At 41.5% G+C, this 24,359-nt stretch overlaps 1 protein-coding gene across 2 annotated transcripts; it reads right to left on the bottom strand.

Moving 5' to 3' along the window:
• Positions 1–6,907: 6,907 nt before the first annotated feature.
• On the bottom strand, positions 6,908–24,187 carry ATP5F1C (ATP synthase F1 subunit gamma). 2 transcript variants are annotated; one of them, XM_015146425.3, is made up of 10 exons: positions 24,103–24,187; positions 15,564–15,598; positions 14,852–14,983; positions 13,145–13,349; positions 12,411–12,554; positions 12,234–12,298; positions 9,877–10,032; positions 9,448–9,544; positions 7,707–7,743; positions 6,908–7,050 (listed from the first exon to the last, which is right to left on the bottom strand). In XM_015146425.3, the coding sequence occupies exons 1-9, from the start codon at positions 24,156–24,158 to the stop codon at positions 7,737–7,739; spliced, it is 897 nt and encodes a 298-aa protein (XP_015001911.1). In that variant the 5' UTR covers positions 24,159–24,187; the 3' UTR covers positions 6,908–7,050; positions 7,707–7,736. The 2 variants fall into 2 exon arrangements, with proteins under 2 accessions (XP_015001911.1, XP_015001912.1); XM_015146426.3 differs by lacking the exon at positions 7,707–7,743.
• Positions 24,188–24,359: the final 172 nt, after the last annotated feature.

Below are 24,359 nucleotides of genomic sequence, written 5' to 3'. Positions count from 1 at the left end.
GCAGGGGCAGTTTCAGAGTCATCTCCTCAGCCCTCCCACGCCCAAAGTTCTTACCTACGGGCCAAAGAACCAGCGGAGGGGTTGTGCCAACATCCCAGTATGTCTGTTCCAGTGACACATTCAGGATTCAGGGAATTGGCCACTGAGTGGATATAAGTGTGAGCTGAGCCTGGGTCAAGACTCCAGGTGCCACTTGGCCTCAGATGCTCCCACTCTGACAAGGGATTTGCGATGACTCTGCATCTCCTGGTTTCATTCTCAGCTTCCTCAAAATGTCGGTTTTCCCTTTCCCCAGTGGACAGTCACCTGAGTAATGGCTGTAGGTTCTTTTGCAAAAGGAGTTGGGGGATCATTACCTTCACTGTTTGGTGCTGCAGCATTCTTCTTCCTGAAGACTCAGCCTCTTCTTCAGTCAATAGGGTTTCAGTCTGAAAGCTGGCTTGGATACAGGAACTGGGCATGGAATCATGACTGGTTATGGGGGTATCTGCCCTCAGCCCCCTGACTACCCATCCTTGAATTATTCTGATGGTCCAGATTGAGTAGCCCACATGTCGGCATCCATCCATTTCGCCCAGGTACCCCTTACTCTGTGAACCAGCCCCGTAACTCGCCAGGTGAGCCCACACCCCTCTGATTGCTCTCACGCATAACTGCATTCACTTGGCTTCTGACTGCTAAACAGTTAAGTATCGCCACCTGGTTTCTATGATTTTTGGGGTCCCATGAGCTCTGAATTTCTCAAATATCTGGTATATTCATATGTTGTCCCAGCTTGCTTCCACTGTTGTACCACCCTGTTCACCCCTGGTGGAAGTTTTAAGACTTGCACATTCAGGAGCTGCTACCTTGTGTCAGGTGGCACCTCTGTGCTTCATCCACCACCCATGCTGAAGTCCTCACCGCCAGCCAGTGAGGGAATCCAGCTCCAAAATCCCATCTTTACATCTGCTCTCTGAGACCCTTCTGGCACCAAATGTCCCAAGCTGGACTCCCCAGGAGGTTGTCTCTGAGATGAAGATTAACCTCAGAAGAGGGCTGTTGGGGTCATCACCTGGCAGAGAGGAGAGGAGGAAGGCAGGCAGGAAGCAGGACTAGGGAAGGGTAGTGTTGAGAAGGGAGGGACTTGGGGAGGGGAAGGGATAGGGGAGAGGTTGAGGAGGAAAGGTGGAAGGGAGGGGAAGGGGAGAGAGCAGGACTGGGACAGGGAGACATTGGGCTGCAGCTCACCAAGGCCTCAGTCAAGCCCACCGAGAGCTGTGAGGCTGGAATGGCCCTTTGCAGGGTCCTGAGCCAGGCGGGGGTCTTTATGCTCTCATGCTGATCAGGCACTGGATGTGGGTGCTTCTGGAGAGGGCTGTGACCTAGGGCAAGGTGATCTCCAGCTGAGGCCAAACGAGGGTCGGCAGCTGGGGGCTGTGTGCTTCCGCCATTCCCAGTGGAAGGTCCTTCTGAAGGGGGACCGGGATGGTGCATCACAGCTCCCACCTCCCCATAATACCATGATCACACTCAGCAAATTAAGATTGACACAATAATATCCCACAAGATAAAGTGCATGTTCAGATTTTCCCATCGTCCCCAAATGCCTTTCATGGCTTTAAATTTTATTTATTTTTTTTGAGACAGAGCTTTGCTCTTGTTGCCCAGGCTGGAGTACAATGGCGAGATCTTGGCTCACCACAACCTCCGCCTCTCGGGTTCAAGCAGTTCTCCTGCCTCAGCCTCCCAAGTAGCTGGGATTATAGGCGTGCACCACCACACCTGGCTAATTTTTATCTTTGTAGAGGTGGGGTTTCACCATGTTGGCCAGGCTGGTCTCGAACTCCCAATCTCAGATGATCCACCTGTCTTGGCCTCCCAAAGTGCTGGGATTAAAAGACGTGAGCCACTGAGTCCAGCACGGATTCTTTTCTTTAGCTGGTGTGTCATGATCCATCACCTTCGTGATTCTCTTGCTGCTTAAATTGTCCCATATTTGGCCAGTGGGAGCCCTTTCCAGCTGGCCACTGTATTCTTGTACTGTGTCACCATCATTCTTGGAGGACTTGCTACTTGGTGCCAGTAGATTTTCCAGACTCACTTTGTACTTCCCTTGCTCTAAGCTTGGAAGTAGCCATCTCTCTGAGGGGCCCTGGTTCTTTTCTTTTTCTTTTTTTTTTGGTTTTTTTTTTTTTAAACAGAGTTTTGCTCTTTTTTTGCCCAGGCTGGAGTGCAATGGCGCTATCTCGGCTCACCACAACCTCCGCCTCCCGGGTTCAAGCGATTCTCCTGCCTCAGCCTCCCGAGTAGCTGGGATTACAGGCATGCGCCACCACCCCGGCTAATTTTGTATTGTTAGTAGAGACGGGGTTTCTCCATGTTGGTCAGGCTGGTCTTGAACTCCCGATCTCAGGTGATCCACCTGCCTTGCCCTCCCAAAGTGTTGGGATTACAGGTGTGAGCCACTGTGCCGGCCCTGGTTCTTCTTAGAAAGGAATATTATTTAGAACCAAGATGTGTGCTAGCTGATCTTCATTACTACAGGGAAATCATTGCTTCAGGGCCTTTGTAGTGGAAAGAACTAAAAAATATGTGTCTTTTTTTTGAGACGGAGTCTCCCTCTGTCACCCAGGCTGGAGTGCGATGGCCGGTCTCGGCTCACCGCCACCTCTGCCTCCCAGGTTCAAACAATTCTCCCTTCTCAGCCTGCAGAGTAGCTGGGATTACAGATGTGCACCACCTCGCCTGGATAATCTTTTGTATTTCTAATAGAGATGGGATTTCACCATGTTGGCTAGGCTGGTCTCTAACTCCCACCCTCAGGTGATCCGCCCACCTCAGCCTCCCAAAGTGCTGAGACTACAGGTGTGAGCCACTGCATCCAGCAATGTGTACTTTTGAAGTGCAAAGTAACGCAGATGCCTCTGATTCAAGTCTAAAATTACATATCCCCTTCCTCCTCCCATGTCTTATTTGCATATCCTGTTTCTCCCAAAGTGAGAAACCTGGCTTCAATATCAAAGATTTGACTTATCCTGCAATGTCTTTGCCTCCTTTTATTATTTATTTATTTATTTATTTATTTGAGATGGAGTCTTTCTCTGTCACCCAAGCTGGAACGAAGTGGTATGATCTCAGCTCACTGCAACCTCTGCCTCCCAGGTTCAAGCGATACTCCTGCCAGCCTCCCAAGTAGCTGGGACTACAGGCGCTGCCATCATGCCCGGTCATAGCTCACTGCAGCCTCGACCTCCCAGATTCAAGCAATCCTCCTACCTCAGGTTCCTGAGTAGTTGGGACTACAGGCACATGTCACCATGCCTGGCTCATTTTTGTCTTTTTTATAGAGACAGGTTTTGCTATGTTGCCGAGGCTGGTCTCAAACTGCTGGGCTCAAGCGATTTGCCCGCCTCGGCCTCCCAAAGTGCTGGGATTACAGGCCTGAGCCACCATGCCTGGCAGCCTTTGTCTGCTTTCACAGTGTTTGTTCTCTTTTCATAGGATTCACCTCAGTGGTTTCATCATTAGCTGTGTAAAGATGACTCCTTAATAAAACGCTTTATCTCAGATTGTTCCTGAGTGCCATGCTACCATAGCTAACTGCATCTAATGACTAATGTCTGCTTGGACGTCCGATATGTAACTCAAATGTAATTAATGTTTGAGGGCTGTCCAAAACTAAAATCATTCTATTCTTTGCTGTATGCTTTGAGGGGGCGGGGGGGCAGGATCTGTGTTCATCTCATTCACTAATAAATAGTACCTAGCAGTTAGTCATATTTCAATAATGCCTTTGAATAATTCACCTCACAATGATGTATAGAGTGGATTAGAGCACAACTCTGTGAATATGTGAAAAACCACTGAGTGGTAGAGTTTAGAAGGGTGAATTTCATGGCACGTGGATGATATCTCAATGAAGCCACTATTTAAAGAGAGTAATTAGAGGTGAACAGTGGAGGCCAGGAATCAGGAACCTGTTCAAGAACAGCAGCGGCAGAAATGGAGAGCAGCTGTGAGACTGCACAGAGCTTAGTGGGACACGAGATCTGTAGAATGAAATTTCTCCCTGAGATCAGAGCTCAGACTCATCCAAAAGGCCTGCTCCTTATCATTCTGTCTTGGGGGACGAGGAAAAGAACCAAGAGCAATGTGGGAAAGGCGAGTACTGGGGCGCAGCGGTCAGGGCTGACGAAGGTTACAGTTGAGGACCAGTGAGTCCAACTTCAGCCAATGGCAGCACTTTTTCTTCAGTTGGTGCCAGGAGGAGCTCAGTGACTGCACAGTTCTCAAGCTTCATTTAGAGAGTTTTGAATAATGATAATAAAGTTTCTGAAAGCTTCAACTATTCCATATTAAAGCACACAGAAAAACAGTTTCCTAAAGGGCACATAGACAACAGTTGTAATGATGGAAACTCAATCCTAGAATATTAACAGACCTAGCCCTTTACGTACTGTGTACGTGTTTTCTGAAAATAGGATAGCCAGGAGCAGTGGCCCCCGCCTGTAATCCCAGCACTTCAGGAGGCCGAGGCAGGCAGATCACTTGAGGCCAGGAGCTCGAGACCAGCCTGGGCAACATGGCAAAACCCTGTCTCTACTAAAAATATAAAAATCAGCCAGGCACGGTGTAGTCCCAGTTACTTGGGAGGCTGAGGTGGGAGGATGGCTTGAGCCCAGGAGGCAGAGCTTGCAGTGAGCCAAGATCCTGCCATTGCACTCCAGCCTAGGCGATAGAGCCAGACCCCATCTCAAAAAAAAAAAAAAAAAAAGATAGCAGTTTGAATTATGTAATAAGCCTTACCAGTGGACATTTATCACTGTAATTGCAGTTATGCTACTTAGCAAAAGGAGAGGACAGAAGTTGGGGGAAAATTTCAAGCTTACTCTATGATTCCTTCCTACATGTCTAAACCACACAGCATTTCCAGATTTATCTTGCCTTTCTCGTTCTCTGTATTAGCAGTTTTCAGAATGTGCTTTCGAACAGATTTTGGACTTTGCTTTTTCTGCTTCCTTGGCCTGAAATGCCTTCCCTCCCCACCAGTTAGCTCTAGTAATTTAATTTCTACTGTTGGTCACTGGTCCTTGAGGACTGTTTAGACCTCCCTTCCTCCAGGCTGGACGGCCTTCTCATGCCGCTTGTGTCTCTCCTGTGGCTCACCAGTTGTAACTTACCGCATTCTGTCATTTGCTTGTGTTCCTTCCAGGCTGTAAGTTCCTGCAAGGAAGTGTTTTGTTATCACTGTATCTTCAGAGAGTCAGAGTGCCAGGACACAGAAGAGCATCGCTAAATGCTACATGGAGCTGACGATTACTTTTACATAGAGCAGACATTTAACCAAGAATATGGCACTTATTCCCTGTTAGATTCTCAGTATTTTAAAATATTAGCTCATTTAATCCTAACGACCTTTTAATCTCCATCTTATAAATGATAAAACTTAAAGATTAAGTAACTTGCCCAAGGTCACTGTTGGTAAGGGCTGAGCTAGTAGTATTCCAGTTCAGGCACAGATTATTCTTACTTATATTGACTGATTTCAAATTCCTGCTTTTCCTCCTTCCATGGTTTTTACGACACTCAATTCACCCTCACAGATGTGTTCTGCTGTCCTGGAAACTGGAGGTGGGCCAAGCCAAGCTTAGAAGCAAAATACACAACAGGCTGGGCACGGTGGCTCACACCTGTCATTCCAGCACTTTGCGGGGCCAAGGAGGATCACTTGAGCCCAGGAGTTCAAGACCAGCCTGGGCGAAATGGCGTGTGTACACACACACACACAAGCCCCCAGAGGCATGTGGTTCATTGCTAACGTTCCCCAAAAGGTATCTGGTACTGGTTCACACTACACCTCCATCCGATTCCTCAGTTGTGAGCTGTTTCTTTCTCCTAGCCTCAGCCACCAACCCCTTCAGCAGTGGCTCCTGAAAACTTTGAGGGGAGTTAGAAAATGACCTTGAAGCTCTGGTCAGTTCACTAAATCTTTCTATTCATTACTATGAAAGTAGTTGTAAATATTTAAAGAATCCATTCTAAATACATGCATTCATTTGTTTTTAAAAGTCAAGAAGAGCTTAAGAATGGGTTTTATATTGTTTATAATTTTATGTATTTTGGAATTTATATATTACTTTTGTAATAAAAAAAAAAAAACAAGTTTTCGATTTTAAACAAATAGAGAAAAGCCTGAAATTTTGGCATGGCCAAAACTTCCAGTGTGGAATCAACGCAGGCATCTAATCTTAATTTTGATCTAAATATGAATATCGTACTTTTCTCAGTGTTTGGAAAAGATATTTTAAATAATTTATTTAGAGTAAGTATATGCTTGGAATTTTGTATCCAGAATTCCAAGCAAATGCGTCCAGTGGCATTTTTTTTTTTTGGAACAGAGTCTTGCTCTGTTGCCTAGGCTGGAGTGCAGTGGCACAATCTCTGCTCACTACAACCCCTGCCTCCCAGGTTTAAGCAATTCTCCTGCCTCAGCCTCCTGAGTAGCTGGGATTACAGGTGCGTGCCATTTTTGTATTTGTTTGTTTTTAGTAGAAACGGGGTTTCACCATGTTGGCCAGGCTAGTCTCAAATTCCTGACCTCAAGTGATCCACCTTGAGTCTCGGTCTCCCAAAGTGCTGGGATTACAGGCATGAGCCACCGCGCCCCGCCTTGTTGACTGTTCTTTAAGGCTGTAATAAGGAATAGAACCGGGCTGAGGTTGTGGCTGCAGTGCTTTCCCTCTACCTTGTCCCCATAGAGGCTAGACATTTTAAGGTCAGTGGAGCACCATCAAATCAAAAGAACCTCTTAAATTATCTTCTACTAAAAAATTTTAATAGTAGCATGTTAATATTTTTAAATGTTTTAGTATCATCCCATTTCGAAAACTATATCTAATGTTCTTATATATAAGAAAAACAATTATTTTATTTTAAGTTGTTTATTGTAAGATAATTTACAAATATCTTGCTGTCTTCAGTAATTCAAATAATGGAGGAACAGTTTCTTCGGACAAAGACAGCAGTATGCTAAAAACAAAATCAACTGGCTGAATTTTCCTTCTTTACCTGAAAAACAAAGTACAGAACAAGTAAAAAAATCAAACAGCATTTTTTGGGAAAATAATGATGTCAAGAGATAATATTAATACCTATTTAAGTGGGGTACAGAGAACTGAATTTACACAATAACGTGTTACTCTATACCAGTGATTCTCACATTTTGGTCTGGGGAACCTTTCATGGGGTTCATGAGGGCAAAACTATGTCTATAATAATGTTATTTTGCCTGTTTTATTCTCATTCTCGAGTATACAGTAGCGTTTCCCAGAGGCCACATGATCCATGACATCACAACAAAATGAATAGAGAGAGATGAAAATCTAGCTGGCTTCTGCGAAATCAATCAGACATTACGGGGTCCTGAGACCATAAAGTGTGACAACCACCACTCTTCACCACCTATATATAATATCTCAAAATAATGTTAATTCTCTATCCTCAAAGTTTATTTCCTTATATCTACATTTTCTATGATCTACACACTCACTACAGAAAAAGTCCACTAGCGTTGCCCAGGTGCTCCTGTGAGTTGGCTGCTACTATAAAGTGGCCCATTCATCTAAATCTCTCAGAGGACACTTCTAGGATTACTAAATTAGCTTCACTCATATCTGAATAAGTTTCTTTTCTGAGCAGACATGGGAAGAATGTGTGAACTTTACCTCTTGTCTGAGGATGGAGCTTGATTTTCATTAATCCCTGGTTATTATATTAGAAGAAAAAGAAACACAAAACAAGCAGGTTAAGAAGCAATCCATGCTAGTTAATCACATATGCTTTCCCATGAAAAAAAGTCAGTTTTTAAACTTGATGCCTTGAGTATATCATGCAAAAATACTTACCACAAGATTATTTTAAAACAGACTCAATGACTGTTATAAAAAGTCATAGATTTCAATCCAGGTTAGAAGCAATAAAAATATGCTCATGCAAGTAGGCAAGACTATGAACATACTAATTTAAATTACAATTTTTCTATAAATTAACACAATATATTTAGAGTTTTTTTTGGTGGTGTTGAGATGGAGTCTCGTTCTGTTGCCCAGGCTGGAGTGCAGTGGTGTGATCTCAGCTCACGGCAACCTCCTCCCGGGTTCAAGTGATTCTCCCTAATAATTTCATCTATTTCCACACTATAGATACTTTTTTCTTATAACTCTTTAAAAATGTAGAAACCACTCTTGGCTCCAGGCCACAGTTTAGTAACCTCTGTTCTGCTGTGATTTCTTATTTAGTGTCTGTCTTTACTGTTAAAACAAATATTGTTACCACTATATTCTCAGTGTCTAGCACAGGGCCTGACACTTAAGGGGCACTCAAATAATTACCTTTTTGAACTCAGGAGAGAAATGACAAGGATCTGCATTAAATGCACATAAAGAAGGGGAAAGATTCAAGAGATAGAAGGTGAAACTTAGCATGGTAACTGATTAGTAGGAGGTAAGAAGGAATGAGTCAAAAAGAACTTACCACCATTTTTATCTAATCACAATTACTTGTATGTTTCTTACCCTATTAGACTATAAGTGCCTTAAAAGAGAGAATCACATCCTTAACACTGTGTCTAGCACTGTACTGTGCACATAGTGGGTATTCAACTTAATAACTTTTTGAAATTCCCATTGTCTTAACCTTTTTTTCATAAACATTAAAGTTTTTCAACAACTAAGAAATTTTCTTGAGGAAAGCAGTATATAGTTGGCCCTCAGTATCCATGGATTCAACCAAAGCTGATGAAAATATTTGGAAAAAAGACAAAAATAACGATAAAATAATAAAAATAAAAACCAATACAACAACAATTTACATAGCATTATAACTAGAGATTATTAAAAGTATATGAGAGGATGTGCATTTGTTATATGCACTACTGTGCTATTTTATATCAGGGACTTGAGCATCTTCAGATTTTGGTATCCTGGGGGAGGTGAGAGGGAGTTCTGGAACCAATCACTTGCAGATACTGAGGGATGGCTATACTATCTTTTGGTACTGATATAGAAAACATAATGATTAAAAAATTCCTGGACCTTCCCAACATGCAATGGTTTATAGATTTATGTAAAACCAAATCTGAAACTAGCCCTGTAACTCAGAAAGCTTACAATTGTTTAAATTCCAAAAAAAGATTTCATAAATGATACTGAATTATCCACATCCCATTCCTAATGCTTTAGAAAAGTGAAAACTAAGCCCGAGTGTTTCCAGCTGAAACAATAAAAATAAACCAAAGAGATCCCATTTTTACCACATCTTTATAGCCTAAGAGTTAGGATGCAAGATTCAGCAATGAGTCATTTCAACTTCAAAAGACAAAAACAAAAACTTTTAAGCATCCAAACAAGCAGACACAGCAAGAGGGAAAAAAAATTTCTCTGAAGGCAACAATCTACAATTACTTACAGAGCCGCAGCACCAGAGATAATTTCAATCAATTCTTTTGTGATGACAGCTTGGCGGGTACGGTTGAATGTCAATGTCAATTTGTCAATCATCTCAGCTACAAACAAAACAAAAAGATTGCACAAAAAATCTGAAACTAGAGAAGAATAACTTGTTAACTAACTTTTGTTGCTTAATTTAAAAATAAGAGATTTTTGGATAACAAAATTGGCCTCTCAAAAAATGTTAGGAAGATATTTTTACATCTTCCATAGCATACCTTTTCACAGTACTTGCAAATCAACTACCTATCAAGATATACTTTCCTACAGGTAGAGGAATATTAAGTTAATGTTGTTGATGCTACTCTCGGCAATGGACTCCTCTCAGCTGAGATTCACTGTGTGCTCACAAGCATTCCTGCTGGCACCATCCTTATTGTGTACTTACAAGCATTCTTGCTGGCATTGTCCATGGCTGTCATTCTGGCACTCTGCTCACTAGTGCTGGACTCCTTCAGAGAGTAGTAGATGATGTTGGCCAGATTGTATTCTTGGTAATTTTGTAGCACATCAGCATCAATATCATCGTAGATACTCATGCTCTCTGTTAAAACAAGTGATCAGTTTCTTTGAAGTTATACAGAATACTAATTCATCAAAAACAGCTTTTCAGTGTAAAACTCCTTTATAATTACAGAGCAGAAATTAATGTAAGATAAAGTAAATGAATCTGTTCTAATAATTTCATCTATTTCCACACTATAGATAGCATATTTTTAGCAAAATATAATGTGTAAATAAAGCATTCGATATTCTACTCCATATAACTTTAGAAAAATTAAGTCAACATTTGAAATAACTGTACTACATTTCATGATTATGAGGCCCTCTGGACAGCATTAGCATGTGCCTGTTACAAAGCCAGCAAGCACTCAATGCTTTTTCCAATTAAAAAAAAAAAAGAGAATGAATTGAAACCAATATAGTGTAATACAGGTTGAGCATCCCAAATACCAAAGTCCAAAATCTGAAGTGCTCCAAAATCTGAAACATTTTGAGCACTGACATGATGCCACAAGTGGAAAATCCCACACCTGACCTTGTATGATGGGGTGCATTCAAAACTTTGTTTCGGCCGGGCGCGGTGGCTCAAGCCTGTAATCCCAGCACTTTGGGAGGCCGAGACGGGCGGATCACGAGGTCAGGAGATCGAGACCATCCTGGCTAACACGGTGAAACCCTGTCTCTACTAAAAAATACAAAAAAACTAGCCGGGTGAGGTGGCGGGCGTCTGTAGTCCCAGCTACTCAGGAGGCTGAGGCAGGAGAATGGCGTGAACCCGGGAGGCGGAGCTTGCAGTGAGCTGAGATCCGGCCACAGCACTCCAGCCTGGGTGACAGAGCGAGACTCCGTCTCAAAAAAAAAAAAAAAAAAAAAAACAACTTTGTTTCATGCAGAAAATTATTTAAAACATTGCATAAAACTGCCTTCAGGATATGTGTATAAGGTGTACAGACTCGGGTCCCATCCCCAAGATACTGCATTATAAATATGAAAATATTCTGAAATACCAAACATTTCTGGTCCTAAGCATTTACACAAGGGATACTCAACCTGTGCAATAATTCCAACTTAGTCATTTGATTACTGAAGAAATCTGAATGTATCATCTGGAAAATGAGAGAGGGAAAACCTTTCTAAGCACATGAAAGAGGGGGAGAACTAGAAACTGATATGAATTGTAGTTTTAATGTTGTAGCAATTTAGTAGTACATTTCAAAATTCATTCATTGGGGTCAAGTGGTGAAACAATACTGTATTTCATCAAACTGAAAATGGTACTGGTTGTAACACCTACTTTATTTCTCATTAAGAGACAAAAAAATGTACTCTATTACAAATGATACTCCATTGGCTGGTAGAGCCATCTCAATTTCAGAAACATTAACATATAAAGTACATACTTGCAAATAAATGAAGTATTAGAAAATAGATGAAAATAGATGGTATATACAAGGGGAAAAAGCCTTAGGAAACTAAAATCAGTTCTAGAATATTATTCCAGGATGCTTCAATGATCAATGACGGCTTTCTTCCAGCAATAAAACAAGAGAATTGGGTCGGTCAGTGTAAATTAGTTGTGAACACTGTTCAACTCTCTATTCTAGAGCTTCTGTTGTATTGTAGTCAGAGGTCCCAAACATGAATTGCAAAGCCAGTTTCTAGCTACGCTCTTCAATCCTTGAGGACAAAAAATCTAATGATGAACCTTAATAGATACCAATTTGTTCAATTAATGACGGAATAGAGCAGGAATTATCGAACAATGACTGAATTAAGTATCATGGAAGTCAAGAGATGGCACTTCAACAGCCCCAGATCGGCAGGGCACAGTGGCTCACACCTGTCATCCCAGCATTTTGGGAGGCTAAGGCAGGTGGATCACTTGAGGGCAGGAGTTCAAGACCAGCCTGGCCAACATGGTGAAACCCTAACTCTACTAAAAATACAAAAATTAGCCAAGTGTGGTGGTGGCATGCACCTGTAATCCCAGCTACTTGGGAGGCTGAGGCAGGACAATTGCTTGAACCCGAGAGGCGGAGGTTGCAGTGAGCCAAGATCATGCCATTGCACTTTAGCCTGGGTGACACAGTGAGACTCTGTCAAAAAAAAAAAAAAAAAAAGCCCCAAATCATTTGCTATAGTGCTATTGCTACCACTACACATCTTGACACTGTCTGCCTTAGTGGACAAATCTCTTCATTCTACATGCCAAAAAATATATGTAGTAGAAAAACTACTCACCAGCACTTGCAATGGTATTAAGGGAAAAGATGGGCTTTTCTTCTGTCTTATAGGAGATGACAGACCTAGAATTGACAAAAACAAATGTAAATCTCAAAGTAATTTTTAAACTGTTATTTCAAAATATGAACAAAAACATGAACATAAAAAAAGCTTTGATTTCTAAATCTTTCTTGCCTGAATCGATTAAAGATGATGGAGCCTTCATCAAATTCATATCCAGAATTTAGTAATTCAAGGGCAATGACTGACGCATCTCCAAAAGTGGGGGGCTTTCTTCCCACTTCTTTGAATGCCACCAGAAACTGGTCAGAATGAGTCCTATAAGAAAAGCAAGAGCTCACATAGCTAGTTTAACAACACTTCTGAAAGAGCACAGGGGACGGGCAGGAAAAAACATCATCACCATGGATCAGGTCTTTTGGGGTGTGGGTGGTGGTGATTTCCTGAGTTGTTCCACACACTATCATAATTCCTTTCCCTCAGCACCTGCAAAGAACTAAGAACTAAAAATGAGGTCTGTCTTGTTTTATATTCGTTTTGCCTTTATTCCTCTCCTTCTAATCCTAATGAACTATTGCTAACATTTCCAGGCTGGAACAGCTCCTCAGATGCCTCATTTGGCTGAATGCTGATAGCTTTTGATATTCACATGGCACTCAACTTATGATCCGGATGAAGAAGCAAAGGTAGAAAACAGGGGAAGGAAAACAGAAATGTTCCAATATATCCTGGAAAAAAAAAAAAAGGAAACGAACACCTCCCTGTGAGTATACCAAAAAAGGCCCTGAAGAATATACCTTGTTTAATTAAACTATCGACGAAGGATTTCAGAGTTTGTCAAAACTTCTGCGAGAAGATTTATTCATGCTTGCACCTTTATGAAAATAAACAATATATATTTAAATTACCTATAAAGTATGCCTCTGATTTTGTCACCAATTCCAACAAGCATAACTTCTTTCCCAGCTGCTGTTAGCGTAGCAACCTCACTTTTCATCTGTTTAGCGATGGAGGAATGAATAGCACCACACAGTCCTCGATCTGAGGACACACCAATAAGGAGGTGTTTCTTCTTGTCTTCAGGAACCTTGATATCAGCTTTTTCATACAAAGCTTAAAAACAAACAAAAGCAGTAAGTTTTATATGCAGTTTACACTAAATACAATAAATCTCCAATTTACAAAGCAGTTGGTTATTTTCAAAATATGCATTTACATTTAGCTGGCAACTGCCTAGTATAAGCAAGTGTTCTTAGGACAGCTGTAAGTTGAGGCCGGGAGTGGTGGCTCATGCCTGTAATCCCAGCACTTTGGGAGGCCGAAGTGAGTGGATCACCTGAGGTCAGGAGTTTGAGACCAGCCTGGACAACATAGTGAAACCCCATTTCTATTAAAAATACAAAAATTAGCCAGGTGTGGTGGTGGGGCTGTTAATCCTAGCTACTGGGGAGGCTGAGGCAGGAGAATCGCTTGAGCGTGGGAGGTGGAGGTTGTAGTGAGCTGAGATTGTGCCACTGCACGCTAGTCTGGGCAACAGAGTTAAGACTCCATCTCAAAAAAAACAAAAAACAAACAAAAAACAACACACACACACACACACACACACACAAAAGACAAAGGACAGCTGTAAGCTGAGATTATTGAAGATTTGGTAGATAAATAGGGGGTTCACTGCATGATTTTCTTTACTACCAAATTTGCATAAATCTTCCTTAAGTTAAAAATTCTTTTAGATACCCTCAATTCCGGATAAGATAGCATGATCATAAAAAAGGTAAGAGAAAGAATGTAATTACAAGTTAAAATAGAAACTTCTTTCCCATTTCCAGCTCTTTACAATTTTATTTCCAAGATAAATTCATAATCAAATAAGTATAAAAGCATTTAAAAACACAATATCAATTCTTTTTAAACTGCCGTATCTCTTTTCCATTAAGAAGACTAATTAAGGATGGATTACATAAATTTCTGAAGGAAAAATGTCTTCATGCTTTTGAAAAGATAAGAATGGTGATTAAGTATCTTGAAAATGAAGGTTCTCAGCTGCTTTTCCTGCTTCAACATCATTCGGATTCGTCTCACAACACCATCAAGAGTCATATCCATGACCACCCAGTCAGCTCTCCACTGCAATGCCCCCTACCTGCCCCCACTGCAGTCCTAAAATGCCACACTACAAGGTCATAGGATGAAATTAAGCCCTTGCACCTAATGCATGGTTTCCAAGTTCTTCTGATGGTATACTTAGTAACCGGGAAAATTTCAGAATATTTTAAAAGTTAACACGGTCACGTATAATGGTTAACAAATACACAAGCTCTGACACCAAACCACATAGGTCCAAACAGAGGCTCTTCATCCTTTTATATGTGATCTTAGGCAAGTTACTTAACTTCCATGTGCTTCAGTTTTTCTCACTGGAAAGCAGGGATTCTAACAGTTCCTACCTGCATGGGTTGTTATCATTATGTGTCAGGTGGATATAGATGAAAAATAAGTACATGTCAAGTACTCGAATAGGCTTGACATCACTGTAAGCTCTAGATACAGGTCATCAGTAGTCTTCTTTGTGTTAAACAGTTCTTCCTAATTTGTGAATTACACTCTTCCCTTACCCAAAGATCCCAATCCATATATTCGAGCTGGTTTCAGCTCTCTCTCAGCTCGGGCATATTTTGCTGCTGCTACCATTTTCATAGACTTGGTAATTTTCTGGATGTTTTTGATGGACTTTAGTCTCCTGGTAACTGAAAAATAGAAGTACTGTGTTAAGACAAAGGAATTACCGTCTAACTTCATTGTGAATTTATTGAAATATCTGTCTAAGTCCAAGGCAGAATAATGAGCACTTAGATAAACAATAAACAGCATGATGCTAAACCAGTCTTAATAGTACTAATAAAAGGAAGGCAAGACTAGCTACTACTTAGGACAAGCAAATGGCAACATAAGACAATAATATACATTTAAAACATTAAATGGTATTGAAAATTGCCTTAACCACATATTCCGTAACATTATTTATATATAATTCCATAACATTATTTACCCCTCCCCACACGTACACCCACCCACACCCACACTGGTATAGTTTTTTTCTAGTTACGTCACGATCATTCTACAGACAACAGAACACAGCTTTCTCATGTGTCCTTTCTTACTGGTCTTTTCAGAACAAGTCCAGCGTCCCAAACATACAATGGAAATCCATTTGGTCAGTTTTGATCAAATATACAATGGGCTAAAGCAGTGTATTTTTGACAGTATTTGTATTTGTCAAAATTTAGTTTTTCTTAATTCACATATTGAAACAAACAACATACTTACTATCTTTCAAAGTTGCCATATTTCGAACTTGAATCCTGAGGATAAAAGTTTTAAAATTGTTTCAGTTTTTTGAAAAATAGTTCCGTTACACAAGAACAACTTTCAGAGTTAATACATTTATTTAAAGAATATCCCATAAAGAAGCAATCTATCAAATACAGGACTCAGAATGTATATGAATAGACATATATTTAAATTCCTTAGTAGTGGTGCGAATCCCTGTATCGAAGGCCTCCTTTCATTTGGCCTGTCTCTAACACCACCGTCCCTGAAGTCAACATGCTCTATTGACTCCCACATGTTCTACTCCCACCTCCATATCTTTGCTTATGTTGTTTCCATAACAGAAAAGCCCCTCCCCTTGTTAAGCTGCCCAGCTATACTTCAAGTCAAGGCCAGCCACTCTAAAAACTTCCTTAGTTCACAGCAACCTCTTCCAGCAACACTTGGAGTCAATGATGTAGTCGAACATGACTACACATGTAAAAGTAGTTTATATCCACTGATTCTTAACTTTTTCAATTCAGCTCAATAAACATCTGCCAAGCTGCTCTACATTCCAGGCACTGGTAAACATGACATGATCTGACATATTATTACCTCATAAACAAGGTTCATGAAAAATTACATTTACATAAAGTTTAATATTTTTTCAAGTCTTTAAAATTGAAATGCTAATGTGCAGAAGTCAAAATGATAAGACTTAAATGAAATGTTGGTGAAAGATGAATATGAGAGAATTCCTGCCCTAATGGGAGAAGACATGCTAAAAAATATGAGATTATCTTCCTGCCTTCAAATCCATACAAAGTGCCTGTGTTTGCAGGCAAAGCTACGCTGGAGAATTGAGCAACAAGTAAATGTGTTCACAAAGGAGGGACCTAAGGAGGGGATTCTCAGGAACGGGATGTCATTTTAAGAGGATTCATGTTCAGGAAAGAGTGAGAAATGGAGAAGGGGAAGCTGGAGACATGAGCTGGGTTTGTTACTTTAAATAATTAATATTTTTAAATATTAAAAAAAGCAAATCAGTTTAAATCTTATTTGTAGGTTAGTAGGGAAATGAACGTTTTTGTAGGTTAGTAGGGAAATGAATGTTTATAAGCCCACAAATCAGTTTAGTATTTCAGCAAAGTATCTCAGATGGCAGTGACAAGCGTAAAATGAGGTTGGAGTTTTGATGAACATTGAAAACATGGGGACATAGGCTGCCGCAGCCTCACAAGAGACCTCAAGAACCTGGACAAAGATGCCAGCAAAGCAATAGGAGACTAGATTTGCGAGCATTTAACTTCTTCACATGTACATTCATAGTAGAAAGGAAAACAATAAGAATGATTTAAGGTTTCTCTAATTGAATGACCTCAGTGGACAGTGACTAATATCGCTCAAGAGCATAGATTAGATGCAAAAATCCTCAACGGTGTATTAGCAAATCAAATCCAACAACGTATTAAAAATAATTATGCACTGTCACTAAGTGGGATTGACTCCAGGTATGCAAAGCTGGTTTAATATTTAAAAATCAATACACCAGCCGGGCGCGGTGGCTCAAGCCTGTAATCCCAGCACTTTGGGAGGCCGAGATGGGCGGATCACGAGGTCAGGAGATCGAGACCATCCTGGCTGACACGGTGAAACCCCGTCTCTACTAAAAAATACAAAAAACTAGCCGGGCGAGGTGGCGGGCGCCTGTAGTCCCAGCTACTTGGGAGGCTGAGGCAGGAGAATGGCGTAAACCCGGGAGGCGGAGCTTGCAGTGAGCTGAGATCCGGCCACAGCACTCCAGCCTGGGTGGCAGAGCAAGACTCCGTCTCAAAAAAAAAAAAAAAAAAAAAAAAAAAAAAAAAAAAAAAATCAATACACCAACAGGTTACGTCAACAGGTTAAAGAAGAAAAAAGTATACAATCAATAGGTGCAGAAAAAGCATCCAACAAAATCTAACACCCATTCATGATAAAGTCTCTCAGCAAACTAGGAATAGAGAACTTCTTCAACCTGCTAAAAAACAAAATACAAAAACCTTGACTTAATGGGAGAGGCCAGGAGCTTTCCCCATAAGATTGGGAACAAGACAAGGAAATCCCCACTCATCACTCTTCTTCAGTATCATACTTGAAGTCTTAGCTAATGCAGTAAGACAAGAAAATAAGAGGCATAGAGATTTGAAGGGAAGGAATAAAACTGTTTTTGTTCATAGATGACATGCTTATCTATGTAGAAAATCCCAAAGAACAAAAATAACCCCTCCTAGAGCCGATAAGCATTTATGACAAGGTTGCAGGATATAAGGTTAGTGTACATAAAAAGCTAGTTGCATTCCTCTACAGCAGCCCTGAACTACTGGAGTATGAAGTTAAAAATGCCCGCACACAATTATATGGTTAAAATTATAAACTTCATGTTACATGTGTTTTACAATTTTAAAAATCCACTAAAATCTCAACAAGTTACTTTGTGGATATCAATAAACTGATTTTCAAGGTTATACGGGATGGCCAAAGACCTAGAAAAGCCAAGCAATGTTGTCAGGACTAACACTACCTGACTTCAAGACTTCCTCTAAAGTTACAGTAATAAAGAAGCAAAAACAATTAAAGGAAAAAAGGATATTCTAACAAATGGTACTGGCACAACTGGACACTTATATGCAAAAATACTAATCTGTACAATGACTTCACAAATTTCATAAAAATTAACTTAAAATTAATCACAGGCCTAAATATAAACTGCCAAACTGTAAAACTTCTAGAAGATACCACAGGAGACAATCCAGGTGCCTTGGGTTTGGCAATGAGTTTTTAAATACAACATCAAAAGCATCACCCATGACAGAAAAAATTAATTTGGGCTTTATTGAAATTTAAGACTTCTGTCCTGTGAAAAATACTGTAAAGAGAATGAAAAGTCAATCCACAGGCTGGGAGAAAATATTTCTAAAACTATCTCTGATAAAGGACTTGTAACCAAAACAAACAACTCTTAAAATGCAATAAGAGAAAAAACAACCCAAATTAAAAAATGGGCAAAAGATCTGGAGACTTCACCAAAGAAGATAAACAGATGGCAGGGCCGAGTGCAGTCGCTCATATAATCCCAGCACTTTGGGAGGCCGAGGCGGGTGGATCACGAGGTCAGGAGTTCCGAGACCAGCCTGACCAACATGGTGAAACCCCATCTCTACTAAAAATACAAAAAATGAGCTGGGCGTGGTGGTACGCGCCTGTAATCCCAGCTACTTGGGAGGCTGAGGCAGGAGAATCACTTGAACCCGGGAAGCAGAGGTTGTGGTGAGCAGAGATGGCGCCAATGCATTCCAGCCTGGGCAACAGAGCAAGACTCTGTCCCCCCGCAAAAAAAAAAAAAAAAAAAAAAAAAAAAAAAACCAGATGGTAAAAAGCACATATAATGCTCAGTATCACATCATTAGAACACTGCAAGTTAAAACAGTAAAATACTACTACACACCTGCAAGAATGGATAAAACCCAAAAAACTGACTACCAAACAATGATAAGGATGTGGAACAAAAGGAACTCTCACTGATTACTGGCAGGAAAGTAAAATAGTACACAGCCACTTGGGAAGATGTTCTGGCAGTTTTTTACAAAGCTAAACCTAGTCTTAACTCATGATTCAGCAATCAGTATTGACCCAACTGAGATGAAAAGTTATGTCCACATAAAATGTACACATGAGCATGTAAAGCAGCTTCATTCATGATGCCAAAAGTTGGAAGCAACCCAGATGTCCTTTGATACATGAATGAATGGATCTAACTCTGATACATCCATGCAATGGACCATTATTCACCAAAACCACAAAAGAGCTATTAAGTCATAAAAAGGCCTGGAGAAACCTTAAGTGCATAGTGCTAAGGGAGAGAGGGCAGTCTGAAAAAGACCAAATCCTGTATGATTCTGGCTATACGACACGCCAGAAAAGGCGACGATCCAGCAATAGTTGAGAGAAGTGGTGGTCAGGGTTTGGGGGAGTAGAAGAGGGAATTTTTAGGGGAGTGAAGCTCTTCAGTATGATATTGTAATGGTGGGTACATGTCATTACACATTTGCCCAAATCCATAGAACTGTATAACAAAGAGTGGGTCTTTGTTTTTTGGGGTTTGAAGACAGGGTCTCACTCCCCTCACCCAGGCTAGAGTGCAGTGGCGTGACCATGGCTCCCTGTGGTCTCGACTTCCTGGGCTCAGGTGATTCTCCCACTTCAGCACGAAAAATATTAGGTTTGGTTTTAAGAATAAATCTACTACTTTGGGAGGCCGAGACAGGAGGATCACAAGGTCAGGAGATTGAGACCATCCTGGCTAACACAGTGAAACCCCGTCTCTACTAAAAAATACAAAAAACTAGCCAGGCGTGGTGGCGGGCACCTGTAGTCCCAGCTACTCGGGAGGCTGAGGCAGGAGAATGGCGTGAACCTGGGAGATGGAGCTTGCAGTGAGCCAAGATCGCGCCACTGCACTCCAGCCTGGGCGACAGAGCAAGATTCCGTCTCAAAAAAAAAAAAAAAAAAAAAAAAGAATCTAGTAAAGGAAAAGATAAAAGCTGGCAAATCCTGACAAGCTCTGTTATTTCAGAGCACAAACTACCTGCCATGACTGTTCTACTGGCAACAGCTTTTCATAATCACACTTAAAAAGTAATACCAGTTTTTGGCCAACCTTCCTTTTTTGGTGTAGTAATGACTTTTCTCCCTGAACACAAAATTTATTGGTTATAACAAGTCACACTTGGATATTATGGTTTTAGGCAGACACTTAATTGAACTGACACAAGTTTCTGGTCAGAGAATACCGTATGGAACAAATTTGAATTGCATACCATATTTGGACAAAGACAGAATGTTTTGGTTTCCTTAAGTACTCCAAGTTAGAGGTATGAAGAGGTAGCATCTTCTGTGATAATGCTATGCACTTGCCCTAATTTCATGTGTTTTAAAGCACTCTCATGTTTAGCTTTCATTTAATTCTGAAGATGTCTATGTTACTCCTTTAATTTTTAGGTACAATTTGAGTAAGAACAGTGATGAGCTAATTGAACTCTCTTTAGGGATAGCTTCCTTTACTAAATATACATTTTTTGCAAATGAAGAGATAAAGCTCTGAATCATTGCACGTCCTGACATCCTCCGGAGACTAAGAAACACAGCGGAGGGAGAATCAAATGCACTGTGGATTACCACTATCTACCATGATCCCACAGCACTGTTACAACAGCTGATGAAGGCAGGGGAGGAGGGAGTCAGGAATGACACCCTTCCAAGAAACTACAATTTGAGAGATTTTTAAGGAGTGTATTAAGATATATAAAACCTTAAAAAGGAAGCAACATTGGCTAATTCTCAAGGAAAAGAAAATTATGAAGTACTTCTAATTCTGATATTAAATGTGTAAAAGTCCATCACCTGCCACCAGCAAAAACTGATTCCTTCACACTTCTCTAACCCACACCCCGGACTGCATCATCTTTTTTTTTTTTTTTTTTTTGAGATAGAGTCTCTCTCTGTTACCAGGCTGGAGTGCAGTGGCACGATCTCAGCTCACTGCAACCTCCGCTTCCCGGGTTCAAGCGATTCTCCTGTCTCAGGCTCCCGAGTAGCTGGGATTTCAGGCATGTACCAACACATCTGGCTAATTTGTGTGTTTTTAGTAGAGACAGGGTTTCACCATGTTGGCCAGTATGGTCTCTATCTCTTGGCCTTGTGATCCTCCCGCCTCGGCCTTTCAAAGTGCTGGGATTACAGGCGTGAGCCACTGCGCCTGACCCGCGACTGCATCTTCTTTTCCTCTTTTGGCAAGTCCAAGCAATCTTTCTTACATTACATTTGATGTAGAAACTGTACTTAAACTCTTCATTTATGTAATGATATACAGCATTTGGATCCCTATCAGCATTTCTCCCACTGTCCTACATGCTTTGCAAATACTCTAATCCTCACACTAACCCACTGAATTGTGCACTTTTATTGCATATATTTGACAGATGAGGAACTGGTGGGACAGACACTAAGTAACCCGCCCAAGGTCACAGAGCTGCTAAGTGGCAATCAGAATTCAATCCCTGCCATCTGAATGGAGCCCTTCAGGGCTGGCTACAGAGTCTCTCTTTTTATACAGTACTACACTCTGCTGCCTAACATTTTTTACATTTACTAGTAAATATCTGCCCTTATGGTCTCTGATGACAATTTGTCTTTTCTCTCCTGAAATGCCATCTCCTTTTCGGTGTATGTAGTTTATGACTACTGACACGCTATTATAGAACAGTTCCATTTTAGAGACTACTGAACTCTAAGACATAGAAATAAGTTTTTCCCAGATTTGAAGACAGTAAAATCAGGGACTCTTTCTCTCCAAATTTTTATTTCCATTTTCTTAAATGCTACTTTAAAAAAAAAAAGGTTTAATTTTCAAAAAGGGTATTTTACCGATACCCTAACAACTATTAAAATAACCACTGCGAATTTAAGTAAGACTAATGTTTAATTTATGTTAGTATGGTAACCTCTCTGAAAACGAAAACTAAAACAATAACAAATTGTACTTTAAAAAACTTCCAGTAATCGAGACAGAAGCGTGGAAATATGCCTCTTCATGGTTCGTTAAGGCAAAGGTATTTTTTTCCCCTTCCAAATTAATTCTGTGGAGTGGTTTTAATTTCTGAATTCGAAAGGCAGTTATAATTAACGGGAAGAGAAATGGCAGAAGAGGCAAGAAAGACATTAAGCACCAGGAGTGAAGGAATAAGTGAAAAGAAGAGGACAGAATATGCTTCCATAGTGGAACACTGTTGATTGATGACTTAAAACCACTATTCCAAAGGGATTAAGGTCAGGATTAGGACCTTTATATGCTGATTGAGGTTCCGATTTCAGCTCCTAACAGTGGTTGTCTCCAACTGAGAGCGCTAATTATTTAAAACGATCCTTTACTAAAAGAGCTTCAAATTATCTTACGAGTGCTTTTAAAAAAGGTATTTCTAAATTTTTTTGTAAAATATTGTCTTTGCTTAAGAAACTCTTCCCATTTTTTTAAAGATCGACTTAGAAACTAAACTAAGGTTCTAAAAATACTGACAGATAACATTAATGCGTGGCAAGAAGGTAAGGACAGGAGAGCTGATGTTCGCAGAGCACCACTGCATGCCAGGCACTGTTCCAGGAAGCTGACGGAGACCTTATCTATTTGTTCACCATCACATTTTGGCACCTTCCAAGTACCACCGGGTGCAGTGCAAGCACTCAGCTAACGTCTGCTGAGTGGTTAGTTAACAAGTGGGGCAATCTATACAACTCAGAATCCAACTACAGTGACCTTTTAATTCCCATGAATTTATTTTTCCGTATTAGAGAAAAAAAATCTGACTTCTAAGGCCAAGCTACCAAAAATTCTATGTGGCTAATTCACATCAGATTTCATTCTGAAAATCTCGTATATTACTATCAGTTATTTGCTTAATGCAAAACGTATTTATTTCAATTAATGTTTTATGGACGCTTCAATATAAATTAGGATGCAAAAAACTGTAGCGCCTTAGAAATCCTCCATACTGTTTAGAGCAGGGAATTGCTACCACACAGCCTATAATCCCCTTAGCAGCGTGTCTGAAATTCTTCCAGATTCTGTCAAGATTCAAAACTCAACAGCACGACCCACAAACCAACTTTTACCTGCCCATTCCCAGGCCTTCTAATATGCATTCCCCCAGCCCAGGTCCCCCCACCTGGAACTAATGTTTAAAATTCTCGAGGCTCGTGGCACCATTTAGCTGCACCTCAGTTAACAAATACCACTTAAAGCCCACCGACCTCCTCCCCCTAGGACCTTGGGGCAATTTCATGACCTTGCAGGGTTATGGTGTCAGCAAGTGGTTTCAAGGCAGTGCTAGGTGTCCTTCCCTTCCCCGCCCTCAGACAGATCTATACCGTCCCTTCTGCACCAAGACCACCCTCAGGGGCATCTAGGATGTTCGCCTTTGCTGTTCCAGCACCCAGCAAAGCGTCTGCAACACGGGAGGTGCTCGACGGCCGCGCTCTCTGACTCGATCGAATCTTAAAGGGTCACTCTGTCCAGCACTGGAGGGTTTCAAAGGGCGTCAAGGACAAAAAGCACAACTTAACATTTCCCCTGGGCTATCGCTCAGGCTCCCGACACCTCGCGGGCCCTGAGACTGGGGGCCTGGCTCGCAGTGGAAGCTCAGGAAGTGTTGATTAGCTGAGGGAACTCAAGACCGCCCAGACGTCAATTTGGACTCAGGCCGCAGTCCCGAGGTCCCAGGTGGCCCTCGGCCTCAGGGGACCGGGCGGAACCTTGCTCCGCCGGAGCCGGGCCCTGCGCACGCCTCGCCGGCCTCAGAGCCACTTTCTGCAGCCCCCGCTACCCGGCGCTTCCGAGGGGCCAGGGGCCCAGTCAGGCCCTGCGACCCCAGATCTGCTCCTGCGCCCATCTCCTCCTCCCTGCCCCGTGCCCAAGCTCTTCCATCCCTTGCGGTCCTGCCGATCTTCCCGCAAGTTGCCATACCATTGAGGCTGCAAGGTCCAGGCCGACAGCCCAGCTACGCCCGCGCGAGAGAACATGGTAGCCCCAGCCCTGCTGAAGGTCGGTCAGGCAGGCCTCAGCGCGCATGCGCAGAAGCCTCCTAGCGCGTCCCTCCCACCTCGCTCTCTTCTTCAGTCTCGTTTCCTCGCGCTACGGCGAGAGGAGCCTCGCGAGCGTTGCAACCCAGTCTTCCCAGGACCCACCTCTTTCCGCCTCTCAGCTGGGATTTGTCCCGCCCA

This window comes from Macaca mulatta, chromosome 9 (genome assembly GCF_049350105.2).
Source record: "Macaca mulatta isolate MMU2019108-1 chromosome 9, T2T-MMU8v2.0, whole genome shotgun sequence".
NCBI lineage: Eukaryota > Metazoa > Chordata > Mammalia > Primates > Cercopithecidae > Macaca > Macaca mulatta.
This window is presented reverse-complemented; position numbering and strand designations above follow the sequence as displayed.